Source organism: Neopelma chrysocephalum, unplaced genomic scaffold (assembly GCF_003984885.1).
Source record: "Neopelma chrysocephalum unplaced genomic scaffold, ASM398488v2 Primary Assembly neopelma1_97102, whole genome shotgun sequence".
Taxonomy (NCBI): Eukaryota; Metazoa; Chordata; class Aves; order Passeriformes; family Pipridae; genus Neopelma; species Neopelma chrysocephalum.
Genome location: NW_020925744.1, coordinates 5,603,251 through 5,624,903, shown reverse-complemented (window position 1 = coordinate 5,624,903; position 21,653 = coordinate 5,603,251). Strand labels below are relative to the sequence as shown.

Here is a 21,653-nt window from a genome sequence, read left to right as displayed (position 1 = left end):
AACACAGTTCTAGATTCCATTCCAGGGAATAAGCAATCACAAGCTAAAACCATATTAAGAATTCCTTTATTTGATCTAGTCCTAAGTGACTTAAAAAATGTTTTCCCTAACTATATTCCACCCTGTCACCACACAGAGTAATTTTAGATGGATTTGATTGGTTTTCAAAAAGAAGTAAAAGGAAAGCAAATGTTTAGTTAATTGATGCATATTCTATATGGGCTTTAGATTTCTTGCAGAAGTACAACTTTACCAATTTACGAATCAAATACAAACCATTACAAATTTATTACCAAGGATAATCTTCTTGTCATAGGAAGTGTAAGATGAAAAAGGAAATAAGTGCCACCACTAACTTCTGTAAACTTCCTATCATACTGCTGTACTTCAAGTTAGTTGGTTTACAAATCAAGTATATATACAAATCAAATATAAACCATTATCTTCAATTGTAAGGGGATGAAATCTCATTTCTTACAATTTACACTGTAATTAGAAAAGCTTTTCAATGATGTGCTGGATTGAAAGTCAGGCTGTATTTTCCATAGGATAATGAAATACAAAAATATGATAATTTCCATACAGTAAAAATATTGTTCTTTATGGCTACTGTAGTGCCTACTGTTACCAAAGTTTATCCAGCAATTAATCTCCTAGTGAAGGGTGAAACAGGCTGGTGTTGCTCACTGGGCTTCTCCAAATTACAAATCTGTTCAAGTGTGCAAGTTGCTTAGGAAAAAAAAAACCAAAACGTGTAGTGGCAACAATAATTTTCCTCCTGTGCTCAGTATCAAGTCCCAAAAGTTCTACTCAACAATTTCTTCAGTCAATTGTTCTAATGTTCCCTCTGTGGCCATTTTCTAAAATATTTTCCTCGAGAACAGATGACCAAATAATAGATATGCAGGTCTTGGAGATGATCCCAGCTAGTGGAGCAGCCTAATGGGTCAAAGAACGAGGGATTACAACATTGGGTTAACGCCTAGGGTATTCATTAGTGCATTACTGAATAGCTGCTGAAAATGTAACCTTTTCTATTGAAGTTGACACATTTTGGTAAAGAAAGGAGCTCTACAGGAATGACAATTAGGTCATCCCTTTTCCTAGGCAGCTACATCAACACTATTGGAAAGGAAACAATGCATTCCTGGTGTGATTATTGGAAAACATACCACTTTTTAGAGATGCCCATAGATTACCTGTGAACGGGATATACTGTCCATGTGCCATGAACATGAAAACAGTATATGCACAAATCAATACAGCCCTTCAGTGTGTTTCAGTGTTCAATTATGCCCTGCATATAGCCTTTAGTATAGTATTCCTGATATACAATCCCTGTCACAGAACAGCAAAGACACTCTCTGGTTTCTGACTTGCTGTGTGTCAGTTTGGCACTGATCCTTTAAATGCTCACCATGACTTTAGGGGTTATCCCAGTAAAAAGCATATCATATATATCCTGCCTTGAACTTAATTTCTGCATCAGGCTATTGTGAATCCCAAAGCCTATCGCAAAGCCAGAGCAGAAGCAACATCCATTAACCTTCTTAATACATCCTCTCTAACCTTGCAGTCCAGCTGCCCTGTCCTCATCCTGTCATAGGTGAACTTTGTCTGTAAGATAATAAATACAGTTAACCACACAATACATATAATCTTACAGCAAAGTTTAATTTTTCCTCATTCTATTTGCTGTTGCTGTGACATAAGCCATACAGTCCCTTCATTTCTTTCCCCTAGTGCCACCTTCATGACTATTTTTCCTTGAGCATGGGATTCCATTAAATCCAAGTAGTCTAACCCTACGGCCTACTTAAATGGAAGCAAAAAGGATGAAAATATTTTAAAATCTCTCTCCCCTAATATTTTTAACATTAGTTTATGTCATAAGGTGAAGTCTTAAATTAATCTTAAATGAGTAATTTTAAACTTAATTTTATTTTTTCTATTCATGTATTCCATTTGTTGCTATATACCTTCATCAATTAAGTTTGCTAAAAAGTGCCCTATAACCTCCAACTCTTTACAACTGATAAATATTGCTTTTTCTAATAGTTCTTTTAGTTTAAATTTGAACATGCTGTAGCACGCTATAAATTACTTTAAAATAATAGTCTGTTTCTTCTATATATAATTACCATATAATCACAGCAGAGTAAACAGAATTTAACTATTATAAGCATCCTACTTATGTACTTTATTGGGTCTACATTGAGCAAGAAAAAGTAACAAGTAGCACAGCATCTCAGCAAATGTAATTATCAGAAAAAAAGCTCCTAATAATCCTCTCCTTCAAAAATAAAGACCACAGCTTTTCTAACCATGCAGTGGTAAAATGGTTCATCATAGCACAGGGTTGTTTGTTGGGTTTGGGTTTGTTTTTTTTAAACACACCACATCAAATTATACCGTTTAAGCACAAACAAAGATAAAGCAATTTAATTTGCTGTAATTACTGAAAGGCCTAAGACTTTATGAATGGATGTCATTATACTGTTATTCAAAATGTTTGTGTCACACTGTTGTTTGAAAACTTTTCACATGAACAGGATTCTAAAGAGCAGGAACTGAAAAAACTATACTCTCTTCCAAGGAAAAACCAAAACAAACAAACAAAAATCATTAAAAATTCTATTGTTGCTCTGGGAGAGGAAAAAAAAAGGTGGCAGTGCACTTCTGCCTCATGAGAGCCCAAATCTTACCTTGAATCCTACATTGTCCAAAATAGTTACCTGACAATATAACTTTTTCTTGACCTGCAGGGGTTATACATTGAAATGCAAGAAAAATCACAGAAATTATATCCCATAAATGCAGGAGAAAGAGTGAAATGGAGGCTTCAGTGCATCCAAATCGCCCCCACAGGCCAACAGGTGAACGGACTCTAATTTTATTTTCCTCAGTAATCTTCCAGCCTTTCTTACTCTCTGAAGTGCAGCAACCATCAGCAGATTGTGAGCTACGAGGACATGTTATCTCTCGTTCTAGTCACAGTATCACCGCAAGAGGGCAAAACGCAAGAGGGAAAAACACCACGGAGGTGCAAAAACTGCCGCTGGGACTCGCCAGCTCGTGTCCCTTCGCTGCCGCGGCGCAGACGCTCACGAAGGGGCCGCCGTGCTGCCTTTCCTTCACGCAGTCCTCCGTGACGCGCAGAAATTCCCTACAATGATTCATAAGTTTCCTTGGTTCCCCCACCCCACTTCATTTAAAGCTTCCTCCTTTTTCTTGCTGCCCATTAAAACAGTCAGGGGCTACTAACGATACCCAGCACTGCCAGCTGGCTCGCACCTGCCGGTGCCTCTGATGTCCTTGGTTCCTCTCTTTTACTGTACCATGTAGGGCCTGAGAGAACGCAGTTTTTGTCCCAGTGTCTATGGAAAGGTTTTGGTTTAGTTCCCCCAAATCCCTCTTCTCCACGGTCGCAGCCTGACGCCGGGGCCGACCCCACCCCAGCTCCATCCCTGCCATGCAGGAGGCGACGGGACGTGCCCCCTCAGGGCTCGGTAGGGCGCGGGCACTGCCCTCCTCCCAGCGGCAGCATGGCTGGCCCTCAGCCAGCAGAGTCCCAGGCTCTCGGGAGACGAGGGGCGCGGCAGCTGCCGGGGAGGACCGGACCACCGGGTGACTCCCTCGGCCGGGCAGGGGCCCCGCTGCCGGAGCGCTTTCCGCCACCGTTTGTCTCCCGTCTCTTCCCGTTCGCAGGAGCAGCTGCTACTGCGCAACGCCATCCCCCCCCGCTCCAGCGCCGCCGCCTCCCCTGCGCTGCCCGGTGAGCTGAGTGGGGCCGGGGGCGGGACGCGCCGCCGCCGCCCGTGGGGCCGAGCCGGGCCCTGGCTGGGCGGGCGGGGGTGCAGGGTGAGCACGGAGGTGTGGGGACACCTGCCCGGAGCGCCCGAGTCGGGCAGACCTCAGCGCCCGCCCGAGGGGGCGCCCAGCACGGCGGCGGCAGCAGCTCCGCTCCCCACGGAGCCCCTCAGCACCGCCGCCCCTGGGCCTGGCGGGCTCAGGGGTGTCCGGGCACCGGCGGGCGCGGCCACGGGCAGCAGCAGCAGCTGCGGCGGTGCCCCCGGTGACTTGCGGCCAGGAGCTCCCGTTACGCTGGGACAAGGCGCCGTGTTCCTGCTTGTTTCGTCCTTTGTTTTGTGCAACGGATAATGTTTGTACGTGCAAGAGCATGAAACAGGCAGTGCTGGTCTCATGGGATCTCGTGAAAGAAAGCGGCTAGGCGCCCATCCTGTGGGTCTGTAGACCCGCTGGGTCGGTTCCTTGTCACAGCTATTTATACATTACACACCCCAGGAGTGCCTGAAGACCTGTTGACTTCAGCATCATGCAGCAGGCGGTTTTAGCAAGTTAAGCAATACCTTGCAAGTAGCATTCTTTCCCCCCTTTTTTTTTTGTTAACTGTCATTTAATTACATGGGTTAGTCTTGCTACAAGAGTATCGCACGCTGGCCATCCTCTTTAATCAACTACTGGTCCATGATAAGGAAGCTCATCACACAACAGTAGCAGAACTGGTAGAACAGTTCATAGTCGAGAAGGAGCTGGCACAGGAGCAGATGGCACAGCTCTCCATGCATCTTGCTGTTTTTCTTCTTTGGCAGCCTGGAGACAGTTCTTTAAATTTTCTTTCCGTCTTCCCATATAAGTGCTACTTTATTAAGAAACACTGTTTAAGGAGGGGTTTTTTAAGTGTTTCTTTAAGCAGGAATACTTTGGAGATGAGAAACCAGCAGCAAGTTTTTATGTGTACCTTAATGTCTTCCGTGATGGTTTCTCTGTCTGGTGGAGTGTCAGCTTCTCCTTTTCTGTAAGCAGAAACTTCTGGTATGGACTCTTGTTTGCCAAGACAGCTCATCTAGCTTCTCTCTGTCATGCTTCTTCAAAGCTGACACTCATCTACTTTTTTCAAGACTCCCGGTAATTAATGCTTAAGTTTCTGTGCCCTAATTTCTCTCTGCAACCTAATTATTATTGTAATTTTGATGGCTGCACTGTTCTGAAGGGATCACAGGTAATTTTTGAACAAAAAGACCTTGACAACCACTTGTGCTACTCTAGTCATTTTCTCATTTTTATGTATTTGGTAATGAAGGGTGAGATAGTTGAAATTCTAGATAAAATTTCAACACAAATGTAGAGGGTTTTCTTTAGTTCTTCACTTTCATTCAAAAATTTTTAACTGGAGTTTTTTAGCAATCTTTTTGAAGAAGAAATGCCCAAAGCTTAATACATTATGCAATTTGAATTTTACAAGAACTTTAGATATAAATAGGCATCCTTCATTCTTTTTTTTCCCTTGAAAATTTATATAATCTGTCTAGTTTCCTCAGTGCTAGTGAAGCTTCATAGAGTTCATCATCCATCTTGTATTCAGGAAGAATGGCTGACCCATTTGAAAGAGTTCACAAAATAACAGTGACAGTTGGAGACCAAGAAAGCATGATCTATGAGGAAAGTGAGAAAGATTTATGTAGCTCAAAGACAATAGGGGATAATAAGGGAGATAATAAGGGGATAATAAGGGGATAATAAGTGTTTAAAGTTGTAAAATGGTCTTGTACAGAAGAAAAGGAGCCTTTTTGTTCTCTGTATTCACAGAAAATAATGGAAATTACTGGAAAATATAGTTTAGGTGTTAGGGAAAAAGTTAATAAAAGATAAGAAGGTAATGAAATAGTTTTGGAAAGTTGTGAAATCTTCATCAAAGGTCTCTAAGAGAAGGCTAGACAAATGATTTTCAAAAAAGGGAACTGGGAGTGACTTGGAAAAGAAGTCTTAGGGCTCTGCTACTGGTTTTACTGGTCCTGAATCATCGGAAAGGATTTAAAGGTCATCAAACAAAATCCATCAAGGAGCACTGGCTTTTTCACTCAGATATGTCTCCATGCTATTTTGGAGGCAAACATGAACTCACACAAAGCAACTGATCTGAAAGCAGTACAGACACAACACACATGGCCCAGTGCCAAGCTGAAAAGCCTACTCAGGGTGACACTGTTTTCTGAGTTCCAAATTGAAAACGTCTATCTTTATGCTGGCACTTTTTGCTGAAAGACTAATCACTTAAACTGCATTTGACTACAAACCCACTTCAAATCCTGTGTTCATATGCTTTTATTTGAGTTCCAATTGAAGTTATGTGCAAATAAAAATAGAATAAATGTTGATGTGATAAATCAGAAACATCTCTTTTGCTGTTCTCTAATAGAAACCTCTGCAATGTGTTAACATGCATTTGTAGTGTTTTTTCTGCAAGAAGAACTGCGCTGAAGTAAGAACTGCAAAAGGCACATGCATGCAGAATTTTAATAGATCTACAGGAATTCCAGTTTTAAAATGTGTCTGGTACAGAAAGCAGCACTGACATAAGTAGGGTAGTAAAAACTTGAGAGATATCCTGCTTAAGTTAACACGTTTGAATCATCACGTTTTGTCATGACAAGACGGGTTACTAGTATAGATTCTTCCCCATCAGTGAGCACTGTGCACTTTAGCACTGTGAATAAGCATAACTAGTATAGGGCTTCAGTTGAGATGTAGATGAAAAAGATTTTCTTATTTTTTTAATGTAGCTAGCACAAGAGGATAAAAACAGAAGTGGGTAGAAAGAAGAGCTGGAGGACCTTTGAAGAAAGCATAACAAAAAGGGAAGACTTTGGACACAGGTTAGAGAAGACCAGAGAGACATTAGAACACAGCAAGACACAAAGTAAATAGAACATTTGTTTTGTCCTTGATAATCCTTGTGGGCCCCTTCCAACTTGGCATATTCTCTGATTCTGTGAATTTAGGTCCTTCTTCACAGGGAGGTCGATACAGGTCTGTGAAAAGCTCTGTTGCCACCAGTAGTGTTGATCCTTCTACACAAAAAACTTCTAAGGAGCAAACCTCCAGGGGCATATTGTAAAAGAAGTCTTTGTCTTGCATGGTTTTATGTTGGCATTCAGTTTTGTTATGTGGTATTAGATGTGAGTATGCTTATGTAATGTTTAGGATAGCAATGATTTATTTCTATGGACATATTCTGGGAAAAAGGGTGTTCCTTGTCTTTTGTCTAAATATTGGACAAGTTTTTTGCTTGTTTGTTTGTTTGCTTTTGTTTGGTTTGGTTTTAGTTGTTTTGTTGTTGTTGCTTTCTAATTCTTTTATGCAACCTGGAAATAAAACCAACTGTATCACTTTACTATTAAAAGCATCTAGGTGGTATGCTATACAAGATCAAAGAATGTTTGTGAATAAAGTATTAGTCTCCTCTGCAGTGATGAGAAAACTTATAGACTTCAAGGTAACAAAGTGGTGTCAGCAAGTGACCAAATTGTATGTTTTGTGGTCTTTACAGATTGACATACAGAGCCAAAATATCACAAGCTGAAAAAATGAATAACCAAGAGCCTGATGTTCTGCGTTGCTGGAGTTGTAGAAATTACATAGCAAATTCTGTTTGCCTTGCCAAATGTAATGGAAAAGAACTATCTGAAATAAGTACACCTTCTTTAGAGTGAGTTTGTAAGTTTCTCCAGTGCTGTTTTAAAATACCCAGAAAGATAATTATACAGAATAAAACTATGACAGAGTATTTTCTACTGTTTTATGATGGAAGTTAGTAATCAAAAGGACCTGGAGTCTTTCCAAATATGCCAAAAAGACTGTGCTTACGTCTGGTAATCTTGAATCAAAGTGAAGAAGCAAATAGAAAAGAAGGTCTTGGTGTTTTTTATTAACACATTAGTAATGCAACAACATTCTTTTTGGCACTGGAGAAGGTTATAACCAGTAGATGCAGAAACAAACTTATTTTTAAGATCATTTTTAATTAGTATTATTAATAAACCTAATTTTAATCACTCCACTTACAGAGCTTGAGCCCCTGGAATAATTTTCATGCTTTATACTTGAGGGTGTTTTTTGTGCATGGTTTGAAGTGATTTTTAGGGAGGGATGTGGGAATTGCAACTCATTTAATGAAAAAAATGTATCCACTTTTTTAGTAGTGGAAAGAAGGAGATATCTTTGTCCATGCCCCATGGTGACACTTTTAGTTGTGAGTGGAGATCCACCATCATTGTGCACAAGACTGAAGAAACTCTTTCTCTGGTTATGTAGACGGAAGATAAAAACGTGTGTTTTAACACTATATCTGAAGGTGTTGGGAGGCAAAGATAGTACTATGATGAGAAGAATGGTATTTTCAATATGTTGATTTCCTGATGAATTTTAGACCTTCACTCAAAGGCACAGCTAAAAAATTGTAGAACAGATTTTAAAACAAATTTTGAAGTTACAAATATAGTATAAACACTTTAAATTAGAATTATAACCAAATTGAAGTACAGGTACACAGATAGGAGGGAGACAATAGCGTAGACATGGTAAATGGACCTATCTGTCTGCTGTCAATACTTGGAGAATTTCTAAAAGCTTCTATCTTCTGTGTATAGTCCCACTTTCAGTTTTCATCAGAATGAAACTTATATTCCATAATATAGGAGCCTACATTTTCCATATTCATAAAATTTAACAACTGCTCTTAGGACTTTCTCACTAGAATTTCCCTATATTTTCAGCCATCTTTATAACTTTAGTTAGGTAATTGTTTTTATTTTAGTATGAGTTAGTGAAATGCTATAGGATGTTAGATTTATTTTTTTTCTATTCAGTTGATCACATCGTATCAGTAAAAACTCTAAAGTTGCTAAGACTATCTGATTTCTCAGCTAATTATTCTAAACAGCATTAGAAAATTAATGTGAAACTATGTGTGTCCTTTTTGCAGTACTTATCACAGTCTTCTTATAAACTATAACTTACATTTTTCTGATTTTACTGGAAAGTTATGCCCACTGATAGTGCTTCTGAAATAATTTTACAAATATTCTTGGAAGAGCTGTAATGCATGCTGTCTGTTCTTGTAAACAAAACAAAACCACATCCAGACACCCACATCTCCACTGTGGAGTCTGTCCAATGTCCTTAGATTCAGAAATAGAGAATTATTGACAGCATCTACCTGATTTTTAGAATAAAAAATGCATAAACATATTTGAGTTTTATCATTTGTTAATATTTACTGAATTTGGGAAGCTGACTTCTGACTGTATTCAAAGGAAAAGATCTCACATGAATGTTAAATATCAATACAGTAATTTTTTTTTAACAGACATCACAAACTTCAGCTGCTGCTCAGGACTCTTGCAATGTAAGGCATGTGAACTTAGAAGCCATTCCAGAGTGGGTGAAATGTGTCATTGGAAGGGTAGATTTTTTTTTTCTTGCATCTTTACATTCAAAATGTGAAATAACTAAGGGGAACAAGTTTCAAGAACACTTTTCTGCCAAGGTCTATTGTATGTTACAGACATCTTATAGCTGAGGGAATTCTTCTCAGTAACTTCTATCACTACCATTTACAGATGGTTTTTTTCTCCCTCTTAAATGCTGATTTGTTTTGTTTTTAATGTATGCAGAAATGCTACAAAGTGATACATTCTGTTTCCTGCTCCTTTATAGATGAGTGTATTGTTTGTCCAAAAAACTGTCACAGGCACCTCTGCATATTTGTCAATGCTTAATATTATATTTATTGTCTAGGTTTTGGGGTTTGCTTTGTCTTGCTCACTATATCTTGTAGTACTAACATATATCTTGACAGTGACAGTAAGAAACATGTTTCCTCATAAAACTGGACTGGGGGTTTGTTAAGAGATCAGTTTTTGGAATGTCATGTGTTGTCTTTTATACTTTATGTGCTATTATGTCTTATGAATAGAAAGTAGATACCATCCTGCAAACTCAAAGGTCTGAGGACAAGCCAGTGTCACTGCTTTTGAGTTTGAACTGCTCATTTGAGATTACAAACCATCTCATAACTTTCCTGTTGTACTGATTACTTCAGTTGAGTATTTTCTCTAAGTTGTTTTAGGTCTGGAAGTTAATGTTTTTGCATAGATATTAATAAGCTTTTCTTTTACCCTACAGATTTTCTTTGATGAGTCTTTGATTGTGATAAGCAAATGACATCTGCATTCTTTTCTGCTTAGACTTCAGTGTCTAAGTTTTACTATATTCTAAGTAACTTCTGTTCTAACAAATCCACACTGAAATTGATGCACAAAGAAAAAAAAAGTTATGATTGTAAAACTAAGCATTCAAAAATTTTAAAAAAATTGTTTTCTCTTCCTTCATTGTACTGCTCTACATTTTATTTTGTTAAACATTAATTAAATTCTTTTTAAAATTAGCAGTCTTTTTTTCTTCTGTGATGCATAACAGAATGGTGTATCTGTTTGAGAAACATTAATCTTGGAGGTGCATTGAAAATTATGGGTCATGAGGTATTTTCTCACTTTGCAAAATTGCCTAATCATGAATCCTTAATCAAAAGGATGCAGTTTTTGACAGTACTTTACCTGTTATATTATTTCAGCAAAATTAGATTCAATATTGATAGTAATATTATTCTTTTCATGCTTAACTGTAAAGGAATTCTGTCCTTCTGCATTTGAAAACTTAGAGGGTCAGCTAGGAGACCTGGGAAATACAAAACCTATAGACTGCCCAGAAAAGACTTGACATATTTGCTCAAGGTTGCAGAGGAGCAGTGCTCCTCTGGTGAAAAAGGCAGAGAACACAATTCTCTGTGAACACCTTCAACATCTTTGTCTTCATTTTGTCATTTAATATCCTAGAAACTCTTGCCTCAAACTCTGGCTTCTCTGGCAAGATCCTGTGATTTTATGAGCCCTCCTGGGCTCTGAATAATTTTGTGATCATGTGTTATTTTCTCCTGTATGACTCCTGAATCAAAAGCTAAATCATTTTACATAAGCGCAAAGTCTATTTGCAGACTGTAAAAACCCACTGCTTCCCAGCCAGTTCTCTTTCGCCATCTGTCCCTGTTCTTAACTGATCTCCTTGGATTTCATGCACATATTACTGTATAGATAATCTTCAATTATACATATATACCTAGTGCTGCTAGTGGCCTTTATTGTATTTTCTTTTCCCCATCACTTATCACTTGTTTTGGCTTCTTTTTCTAACCATTCCAAATTTTTCGTCTTTATGCAGTCCAACATTAAATCTGTGTACCTTCAGCTCCTTTTCAGATCTTGCTAATTTTTCCCCTACCACCTCCTCCAATGGTAGGCTGTTACTTCTTTTACTGAGTCAGTGCTTTCACAGTCCATTACCAAATTCATGCTAAATCAGTCTCAGGCTTCTTGGTACCACACCTCATCTCTCAGTCTCTGTGCATAAGGGACATAGACATGTCCTCCTTCTTCCTTACTGTCTCTTGCATTCCCATTTTTGCCAGGCTCCTAGCTTTCTTCCCTAATCTTCATGAATCACTCCTCCTCTCCATTTGGAAATCCAGGGTACTATTCCATGCCAGAAAACCTCAATAAAGTCACAAGAAAAGTGCTATTCCCTTAATTTTAGTGCCTAACCCCTGGCATCACCCAGAGGGTGGTTGGGCACTGGAGCAGGCTCCCCAAAAAAGTTGTCACAGCGCCAGGCCTGACAGAGTTCAAGAAGTGTTTGGATGATAGTCTCAGGCACATGGTGTGACTCTTCAGGAGGGGCATGTGCAGGGGCAGGAGTTGGACTTGATCCTTGTGAGTCCCAACTCAGCATATTCTGAGATTGTGTGCTCTATGATCTCAAAATGGAGTGCTGGAGAGTAAATCTCTGAACGAGCTTAATTTGTCTTTGGTAATGGCATATGCACACATTGGTCAGCCTTATAAACTGACAGATTGTGCATCTTCAAGGAATTTTGAAGGATTTGAAAACCTTTGCTTATATGTAAACTGGCCTTTGTTTATATGTCAACTAATCTTTTTTTTCTCCAAGTTAAAAACCTGTCCAGATTTAAACAGATTCTCATAGGTGCGATACAAGGCACATCTTTGGTGCTTCATGTAATTTTGAGGTTTTAACTCACAAGGCAGGAGTAAGTTTCTCTGATAAGTGTTTCCAGAAGATTTTCTAGCATTGTGTGTGAAAAATAACCTTTTTTTTCCACACAAGTTGATGGGTTTTTTTCCCTGAAACGGCAAAATTTGTTTTACTGAAATTTTTTGTAGCTTTCAATCAGACAAGTACCAGTCATCAATCTTCCCAAATTACCTTGAAAGCCATTTGCAACTGAAAGCAGTGCTTAAACCAAAAATGTTGGGCAGCTTCTGTATTCATGGCTGAACCTCACTTTAGGAACATTAGTGAGTAAAGTGTGACTGGAGTTGATAATGTTTCTCATCTGGTCTTTGCTTCTACAAACACCTGCATAACTTTAATCCTCAACAGTGTTTCTCTTGACAGATGACTGTATTTACTGAAAATACTAATAGTTGTGTAAAAATGTAGTACTAATAATTGTGTAATTATGTAGGAGTTCAAAGATTTCTGACATATAATTTCTTTTGAAAAGGTGCCTTCAGGATTGAAATTAAATTCATAAAATTACAAATAATGAAAATAACTGTGTCCATGTAGAGTATTAAGGATTTGTCATGGTCTCTGCACAGAGATTGTGTTGTAAAGCTACATACACCAAGATACAAGTACCATTTCAAGCTTTTGTGCGGTAAATAAAGTGAAAAACTATATTCTTTTTGTAAGGTATCTCCTTCCACTGTACTTAGTATGCAAGAGTTTATGGATTTCCAGCATTCAGAAAATTCAACTGAGAAACTGTGCTTGCCAATTCCAGATTAAGAAATGGCAAATTGATTTCACTGCTTTAAGAATCTAATGTTTTCATTAGTATTGCAGCATTATTCTATCTATGGACAAGTTTTAAACATATTTCAAAGCTCCTGCATTTTGAAATATGTGTTACAGATTTCTTAATTAACAGTAGCAAGCAGAGTTTTGACCAGAAGATTATTTATGGTGGATTTTCTTTTTACGGTGAAGTCTCTCACCCTTTGACTAAAGGAGAAAATAGCTCATTTATTTTCAGTGAACATGATGGGTATTTTTCTTCTTTTCTTGTCAATAGGCAGAGTGGACAATTGGAAAACTGCACTGTCCATTCTGTGAGGCTTCCTTAGGGGACTTTAACTTTGTTTGCAACAAAAGATATTCCTGTGGACAGTTAGTAAATATACATTTCTGCAAGACTCAGACTGACTCTCAACCATCTTTCTCTGTTAAATTGTCAAAATAATCAGGAAAACATTTGCCTGTCCTCAAAATTCAGTCTGGTTCTAGCAAGGATACCTGCCACGAAGTGGTAACTGCAACTTTGCAAATCAAAAGTCAAGGACTTTCCTACATGGCCAGAAATAATGATGGTCCTGGAAGATTAACAGAAGCACTTAGTCTAGAAGTAAAAGCTCCAAGATATGAGATGAAAAATAAAAAACTTCCCTTAAAGGCATTAAACCAGAACAGATATCTCTCTTCTTCCTATCCTATAAATGATGCATGCACTGTAAAACCTTTTCACAGAAGATCACGTAGTTTGGATTTGCATATCAGAGAGAGACTGTTTTTGTCACCTGTGTTATATGAAACTTGCAGTATGGGAACAATTTACCATGGCCAAAATGAAAACCCACCTGTTAACGCACAGGGTGGCTTGCAATTAGAGTCCAGTAGGAAATATGGTAGTTCTTTTCAGGACCTGTGTAGTTCCAGTGCTGCCAAACTACAAAACCAATTACATCCTTTACCACATTACTACACAGAGGAACAGAAAGTGAGTGTGATTTTGGAGCTCACGGACAATCTTCTGCAAGTATCGTTGCTGATAGGTCACCATTTTTGATGAAACTTTCTTCACCTACGAGGGCTGTAGAAGACAAAGAGTATCTCACACCTGTTGGTCTTGTGCAGCCTACAAGTATTTCCTTCAACCAAAAGCTGAGAAAGAGAGAAAGAAGCAAGTTGAAAAGCCTGAGGAGAAAGCAAAGAAGGCGAGAATGATGGCTACAGAAGCAAGTAGGTGATGAAAATTAATTATGCTACTTTTTTTGGTAAAGTTTGACTCACTTATTCTGACGTTCTTTTTATGCTATCTCTTAATACTAGTATAATGTGGAACTGTCCAGAGTCAGGTATCCTGCAAACAATTTATGACCCCTTCCTACATGTATTTTTTTGATAATTGAATCACATTTTTTTCTGTGCAAAATCCAACAACAGTGAGTTGGCCTTCTTATTGTTTTATGATGTAATAATAAATTTGAAGAGGGGGAAAAGGCAGTGAAATACAGTGAAATTTAATCAGATTAAGTGATTAAAGAAAAACTAAATATTTAAATCTTGTAACTGAGAAACTTTAGCACTTCAGTGTTACCAAACGTTTAACTGATGGCATATTGAGTTAACTTCACAGTTAAGAATGTTTTAAAAGGTGTTTGCATTTATTATTATCTAGCACAAATATTTTTCTGTGAGTAAAGAATTGATTGTTGCTACTTAAAATATTAGTCTTTAGTAGGTAAATATTTTGTCTACAAATCTAACATAAAATATTACATACTCTTACCAACTGCACAACCATAGTTTCCTTCTTTCAACCATCTAAAGCAGAACAGAATTAAAGGCCATAGATAGTCATGCAATTTTTGGTGGAAGGTAGGGGAGAAAGGCCACGAATATGTCTTAAAATGCTTAAGACAGTTTTTGTTTTCTCTGAAATGTAGTAGAAAGACTAATGATATATATGCCTTTAAAATAAAATTTCTCATCATAAATTTCTGCATGGTCATAAATACTGTGTGGTCAGCAAGAGCAAACATACTAATCAGACAAGTAGTATCTATTCAAGAAATTATTCTTGCTTTGGGTAGGTTTGTCATTGTGAATTCAAGACTAAGAGAAAGAGAGAGTTTGAGGCTGTCTCTCTCTCAATTAAATATGAGAACCAGCTTGAAAATGTAATGGGTCTGGGACATGCTATGAGACTTTTCAATATGGTATGCATACTGAAGAGTCTTCACCTTTCATTTTTGGGAAGGGTTTTTGTTTTGCCCATAGACTTAAATTGACATTGTGGCCTTTTGAACAAAACTTGTTCTTATTTTGTAAAATGCATCTCTGAGGCTGAGAGTAAAGAACATTTCCAAGATTTGGATGTCTTAATACTGAATACTGGTTTTCTAATAAGTCTAAAGATTCTGAGTCCCTAAAATGGCTTTAAAAATTGCAGGCCTCAATGATGATGCACAAGTGTGGGGTGAAGTCGTAGCCCCACAATTGAAGTTTGAGGTATTGCAAAAGTTAGGCCGTGTTCCATGGGAGCAGTGGAGCTGGTTAGATGGTTTCCATGGACACGGCCTTGGGTTGCAAGGAGTACAAGGTTAAGACTGTTTGATAATGTGCAGGTGCTTGAACTCCTGGATGTCTTTGTGAAAATATGTTTATGTTGTGTGTGGGAAAGTAGAAGTTAGCATGCTCAATGAAGGCTGCCTGCTGCGCTAAGCAGGCAGACATCTCTTGTCTCACCGTCCTAGTGTGTCTTGTGTGTCTTTCTTCCCCCACCGGACCAAGGCCTCACGACAGGTACCCTGCGACACACAAGAACAGTGTACATGAGCATTTGCAAAGTTATGTCATCTGCAGTCTCTCCAGACACTTGAACCTTTGTTAGATGTTACTTTCAAGTGTAAAATGTTATACAAAATTTCCAAATTTGTGATATGTAAGAAAGAAAAATACTTTCAACTCTTATTCTTGTTAAAACTTATTTAACCAATTCCTACATTATTTTAGTTATTTACATTACATAGCAAATTATATACAGTTGTTAAATCTGATAAGACTCATCAGTAAGCGTACGGTTTACAAAGGAAAAAAAATTAAAATCACTATGTAAACTAAATGATCTGAGTTTGAATAGTAGTTTTGAGAAGAAGGTATTTTGAATTTGCATTGATTTCTTCAACCTTGGTGAGAGTCTGCAATCATGGCATGGAGTATTTAAATGAGTCTACTTCTCAGGCTGTGTCAAGCGGCCTGTGTGACTAGTGCAGCTGTGTTTCCGATCACTGAGATATCTTCCCAGGAATATGTGAATCTAGAAAATCACATCCTCTGTACAGTCTGACATGTCGCAAATAGAGATGATCCTCTGCTGCCACACACTCCATTTCACAGCAGCTCACCTCTGGTGTCAGTATCCTCCCTTTTCTTGGAAGTTCTACTTGCCATTGTTTTTCTTTAGCATTCTAACAATCCTCTTTGTCAAAATGTGCGTTTTGTTGCTGTGGTACTTTCAATAGGAAGCTGATCTGTGGTACTTCATAACCATGATTTCTAACATACTTACCATGTATTCTTAACCTATCAGTAAAACTTCATGAAGAGAAAAAAGCATAAACCTCTGAGGATACAGAGTGACAGAATTTTGATAAATGACAGTTGGAAGTATATAATTTAAGCGCTCTTTTAAGATGTACTATTGTGAGGTGAATATCTTCTAAGCTATTAAAGGTATTGTGCATCTTATTTTTATCTTTAATTAAAGCTTTTCTGGAAAGCAAGCTGAAGAAAGCAGACCTGTTCAGCCTTTGGAATTTCTTTGTTAAATGCATGGGCCGCTCTTCTAAGTTGATTTTGTTATGAGATAACTTATCTGCCAGAGGGGTTTTTTCTGTCTTTCAGAAAGCCAAAGTGTGGCCATAAATGTTGTGTTGTGGCAGAATGCAACTATATTATTAAATTGAAGTATATACACCTTGCATTGTAAATAGGAGCAATTCTGTGAGCTCCTGAACTGCACCTGCCTCCAGAGGCTTGCACTGGTGCAGCTCAGGAACTCTCAGGTAACTGAGCAGCTATCCAACAGCAGAGGGACCCAAGCTTCCTCTGTCTGTTCTGCAAGGGACTGCTCTTAATGCCTGTGAGGAGGATGCTTGCATTTTGTGTATGTGTGCACGTCTGTGTTCACAGGGGATTTTTAGGTTTCTGTTAGGGTATGATTATAATGTTGGTGCATGATAATTATATAAATCCTTAGGGTATGACAGTAACTACTTTAGTCTAGGAATTGCCAGTATTAGTAATGGTTCTTGTTATTTTTGCTATAACTAGGAAGATGAAGTATTTCTTTTAAAAATTCCATTTTGGGTATATCTTGTTATATATTTACACTGTTTGCTAATGCATGAAGCTTGTATTAATTTTCTGAAAGATCTCAGACAAAAGCCACCATTTGTGGCTCTTCCAGTTATATTTCCTTTCTCCTCACAGTCATTTTACATAGAGGAAGGCTATATAGTCAGCTTTAAAACTGCAATATCCTCTTGGAAATGATCCTGATTCATTGGGGAAAAAAATATTGGCATTTTTTTGCGTCATTTCTTAATGACACTTCACTGGTTCTTTTGTATCTTTTTGAAAACATCAATGTTTGTCTTACAAAGGTGACTAATGCTTTCTTGGAAACTCTCAGTTTCCAAGAAGTGAGTTTGTGCTCATGCTTGCAGTGTTAATCTGAACTCAGGAGAAACAGATAGGTAAGATACTGCATAGTTTATCCACACTGTCAGGTTCAGTTATCTCAGCCTGCAGCCTTGAGTTTTCATGTCTGTAATCATGTCCTCTAGCAACTGACAGTCTTGTAGTGAAGGTGTTAGGCTTCAAAGGTTTCATTTCTGACCACAGTTCGCTTAATCTGTGCAAGTCTCTTTTTCATGTATAAATTGGTGTATAATTCTTTTTCTTGCACTGTCATGTTTGTATTGAAATTGTAAATGCTTCAAGAGTTTAGTTTTGCATTTATTCACTTGGATTTTAGTCACTCTTTCTGTGATGATACTCATTACAAGAATTATCCTCAAACTATTTATGGATTCTTAAATATGGTTCTTAAAATTAAAAAATCTTTTTTTTTTCAGGAAAATAAAATTCCTAACATATGGGACCATTAAAGGTCTCTACTATTTCATAGAATCAGAATCATAGAATGGTTTGAATTGGAAAGGAAATTAAAATCATCTAGTTCCAACCCTTCTGCCATGGGCAGGGACACCTTCCGCTAGACCAGGTTGCTCAAAGCCCCATCTAAGCTGGCCTTGAACACTTCCAGGGATGAGGAAACCACAACTATTTCTTCATGCTTTGTAGCAGACAATGTATCTATGAATGTTTCTAATCCATGACCCCCCCATTAACTTTTATGGTATCTAGCTCCTAAGCATTTTTTCCTTATGTCTGCTTTTGAGAAAAAATAATGCTATCTGAAAATATTTTTTTTACCCTTCTTTCACTATATTATAGTGCACTGAGAAATCACTGTACACATTCAAAAGATGTCATGCTAACAGAACAGATTAGATTTCATACAAACGCTGTTTTTGAAGTTGATAAGGAATCAATGATTCTAATAGGAAATGGCAAAGTTAAACTAGCAAATTAGTGAAATGAATTATTATGTATAGTACTGCAAAATACTGAAGAGGTGTTGTATTGTAATTGCATTTCAGAATTAAGGAAATAATACAAAAGTAAGGACAGATAGCACCTACTCTTACAGCTGAAGAAGCTGGCCGTCTTTTGGGCATATGAATGTCTTTTTCACATACAAAGTATAAGTCTATACCAATAAGTTAGGTAAAGCAAAAGTTTTCTATGTTATGACCTGCATCCTTACAACTGTAAAGCTGCGACCACATAATTTTTTTAAGCTAGTTACTGCCAAGACTTTATTTGCTACAACGCTTTTTCTGATATCATGGGATTCCCAAATGCTTTATGTCAGCAGCTAAATTAAAATGATTACACATGAGAAGGATTCCCTTATGGATGACTTAGCTAAAAACATACTTCACATTTAATACAATTCAGAACTGGGGGGAGTGGAATGTGGGGTTGGTTGGTTTGCGTTTTTTTTTTCATTTGCTTTCAAGAGTATGTCTGCTTTATGATAGAATGATAGAAATCTGTCAGTTCCCACTGTTAGTAATTTTTGAAAATGCTGTCAGTCAGAAGAAACATATTCATTACACAAGGCTTTCTCCCTATAGTCTTTATAAAAGAAATCCGGCAGTTTGACAAAAGGTTAATAAAATCTTAATATTTTGTAGCTCAAAAAGTTGAATTTGAAGTGATCTCATTTTCACATTTTATATATCTCATTTTCTTCTGTGTACAGAGTGAGGAGAGCTTGCATTACTTGGGCTAATCAATTTTATATGATTAGTAAAAGTATGCAGCATCAAATGATGTTATGAGCACTCAAAGAAATAAATAATTTCATGGTTCTCCCAACATTTAATGACATTATTTATTTCATTTGTATGCTCTTCAATGGCTTTTAAAAGCTATTTTGAGTTTTGATTTGGATTTAAGAGTTTTTGCTAAAGTGCACTCCTAATACAAATTCTGAAGCAAATTGAAAATAATTAGCTAGCAGCTTGAGAACTAGAATGTGATCTCATCTAAGGGAGACTGAGCAGAAGCAACTGGTGAAGAAAGATGATGCTCAATTTCTTCCATAAATGCAAAAATTTTAATTCATGTTTTGGTAAAAGCTATATAGAAAATAAAGAAATGTCTAACCAAAAACAGAGTAAGAAAAAAGAATGCCGCGGACTTTTTAAAAAGTCTAATTAAAAGATGAAAATAGATGTAATTTAGAATATCTCAGCTTCCATTTTCAGATTAAAATTAGTATGTCTCAGGAAGAGGAGAGCTAGAATTGCAGTGCAACTCTGAAATGCATTTTGCTGTACGACTCCCATCTGTGTGCTGTTTTTCTTGTCATATTATTTTCATGCCAAGCAATCTACTTAAGAAAATAAGTCATAGAAAGCATTTAATTAATAAAAAACAGAGCAAAAAACATTCATTAAACCATGAAAATGTTCATACATGGTGAAGGAAGAAAAATGCATTTCAGCCACAATTGATGATGTGGCAAATTTTATTCAGGTAACTGCTAATCTTTAGGAAATTTGAAGAAGTCAGGTACATATAGGAGACTCTTAAATGCTCTAATGTATGAAATGCTGTACTTGAACTTTGCAAAAGGAAAAGATACCATTCACAGAGCAAAAATCTGTAGAAACCAACCCCACCATAGCAGACCAGCCAGCACTGGCATGTCCAGAAGAGCATGTCCTAGATAGAACCTGCTGTTCTTCAGTCAGATTAATTTGCTTTTATTCTTAAAGTCTGGTGCATACCAAATACACTTATCAATGATTTAGAGAATTGTTTGTTTTACTGACAACATTAGAAAATATGATTCTAGAATAGTAAAGAGAAAAATGTAGCATTGCATATGGACAAATGTGTATGGTTTATATTATTTGCATTTTTTTCCAGCTGTTAATTGGGTTTGGTGGGGACCCCTGGTGGTCTAGTGGTTAGGATGCGGTGCTCTCACCGCCACAGCCCAGGTCTGATTCCCGGTCAGGGACACTCCCCCGGGCAGATGGAGCTCGTCAGCCCTGTAAGGCCATCCATCTAAGAGAAGGACACTCTAAACAAACCTACATCCTGAGGACCTCACTGCCATTGTCCAAGCTCGCTTGGCCCCGGCAGATGAACCTTAGGATTAAAGGGTGGGCTCAGTTCAGCGCATGCTGTGTCTCACCTAAAAAATCCATTGTGCAGGCTTGAAAGGTAAAAGACCTTTCCCAAAATCTTCGTTTGTGAAGACTGGCCATACATACAATTGGGTTTGGTGCTCCATCTTACTTTTTACAAGATAGACAAGGTTGTAGGAAAAGATACATGAAGAGGTTGTTTAAAGAGTAGATACAGACAGACCTGGTAGTTCCTCTTGGCTGCATAATGACACAGCACGTACTGTTAAGTAGTGCTTCTTTTGAGCTGGGTCCAAAATCCAGTTGAAGTGAGCATGTTAATTATGTTACAGTAAAGAGTAATACTGGTTTTAGTATGTTAGCAAACTGAAATTGAGATTTATGCCTTAGAAAAAATGCTGAGCAGAAAGAGATTTCTTCTAGAAACTACTAAACTGAAAGACAGAACACCATTTTTGTCGTTGCTGTGGCAATATGCTGCTGTTTCCATCTGCAGCACAGCGCAACAGACCAATCTGGTTTCTGAAAGTAAGCTGTGTTAGGAGGTTATAAATAATGCATTAGAATTACTACTAGATTAATCTTTCTGGATTTAAATCTCTTAATCTATGGAATATATCCGTATTTAGAATGGTGTTAACCACTGTGTGGATGTCTGTCTTTTGGATTCCTTTTGTTCTGAAAGTAACCCAATTCCCTTTAGTTTAAGTATAAATGTAGCATTGACTAGTGCAGGGAAACTGTTTTAATACTGTGTGAGCAGTACTGGATTTTTGGGACATATGCTGAAAAGTACAGTATGTGACCCATCACAGTGGGTAACAAAATGTTATGAGGATCTCCTGGGCTTAACTTGAGCCACTATTAGTAAACTATAATCTTACTTTATAATGGAGAGATGCAGTAGAAGGTAGTTGCTTAACCAGAGTGCAGAGATGGCCTCTCAGTTGTTCTCTGCATTTTCTCTAGTTCGAACTTCTGTAAAACCTGTATGGGGCAGTAGTAGTGTAACATCTTACAGAAATTCGTCTGTAGCAGCACATTATCTGTATTCTCTGTTTCTATTTTATCTGTACTACTATTTCATCACTTTCAGCTACAAAGATAGGTTTTTCTCTTGCTCTTAGCACAGATTTT

General features: G+C 37.7%; 1 protein-coding gene across 1 annotated transcript; it reads left to right on the top strand.

Moving 5' to 3' along the window:
• The first annotated feature begins 3,108 nt into the window (after positions 1 to 3,108).
• Positions 3,109 to 13,933, top strand: RNF180 (ring finger protein 180). The gene is given in 4 exon segments (XM_027671532.1): positions 3,109 to 3,775; positions 6,585 to 7,490; positions 9,170 to 9,265; positions 13,016 to 13,933. Coding segments are annotated over 3 exon segments (1,026 nt in total). The 5' UTR covers positions 3,109 to 3,775; positions 6,585 to 7,331; the 3' UTR covers positions 13,787 to 13,933.
• The last annotated feature ends 7,720 nt before the right edge of the window (positions 13,934 to 21,653 follow it).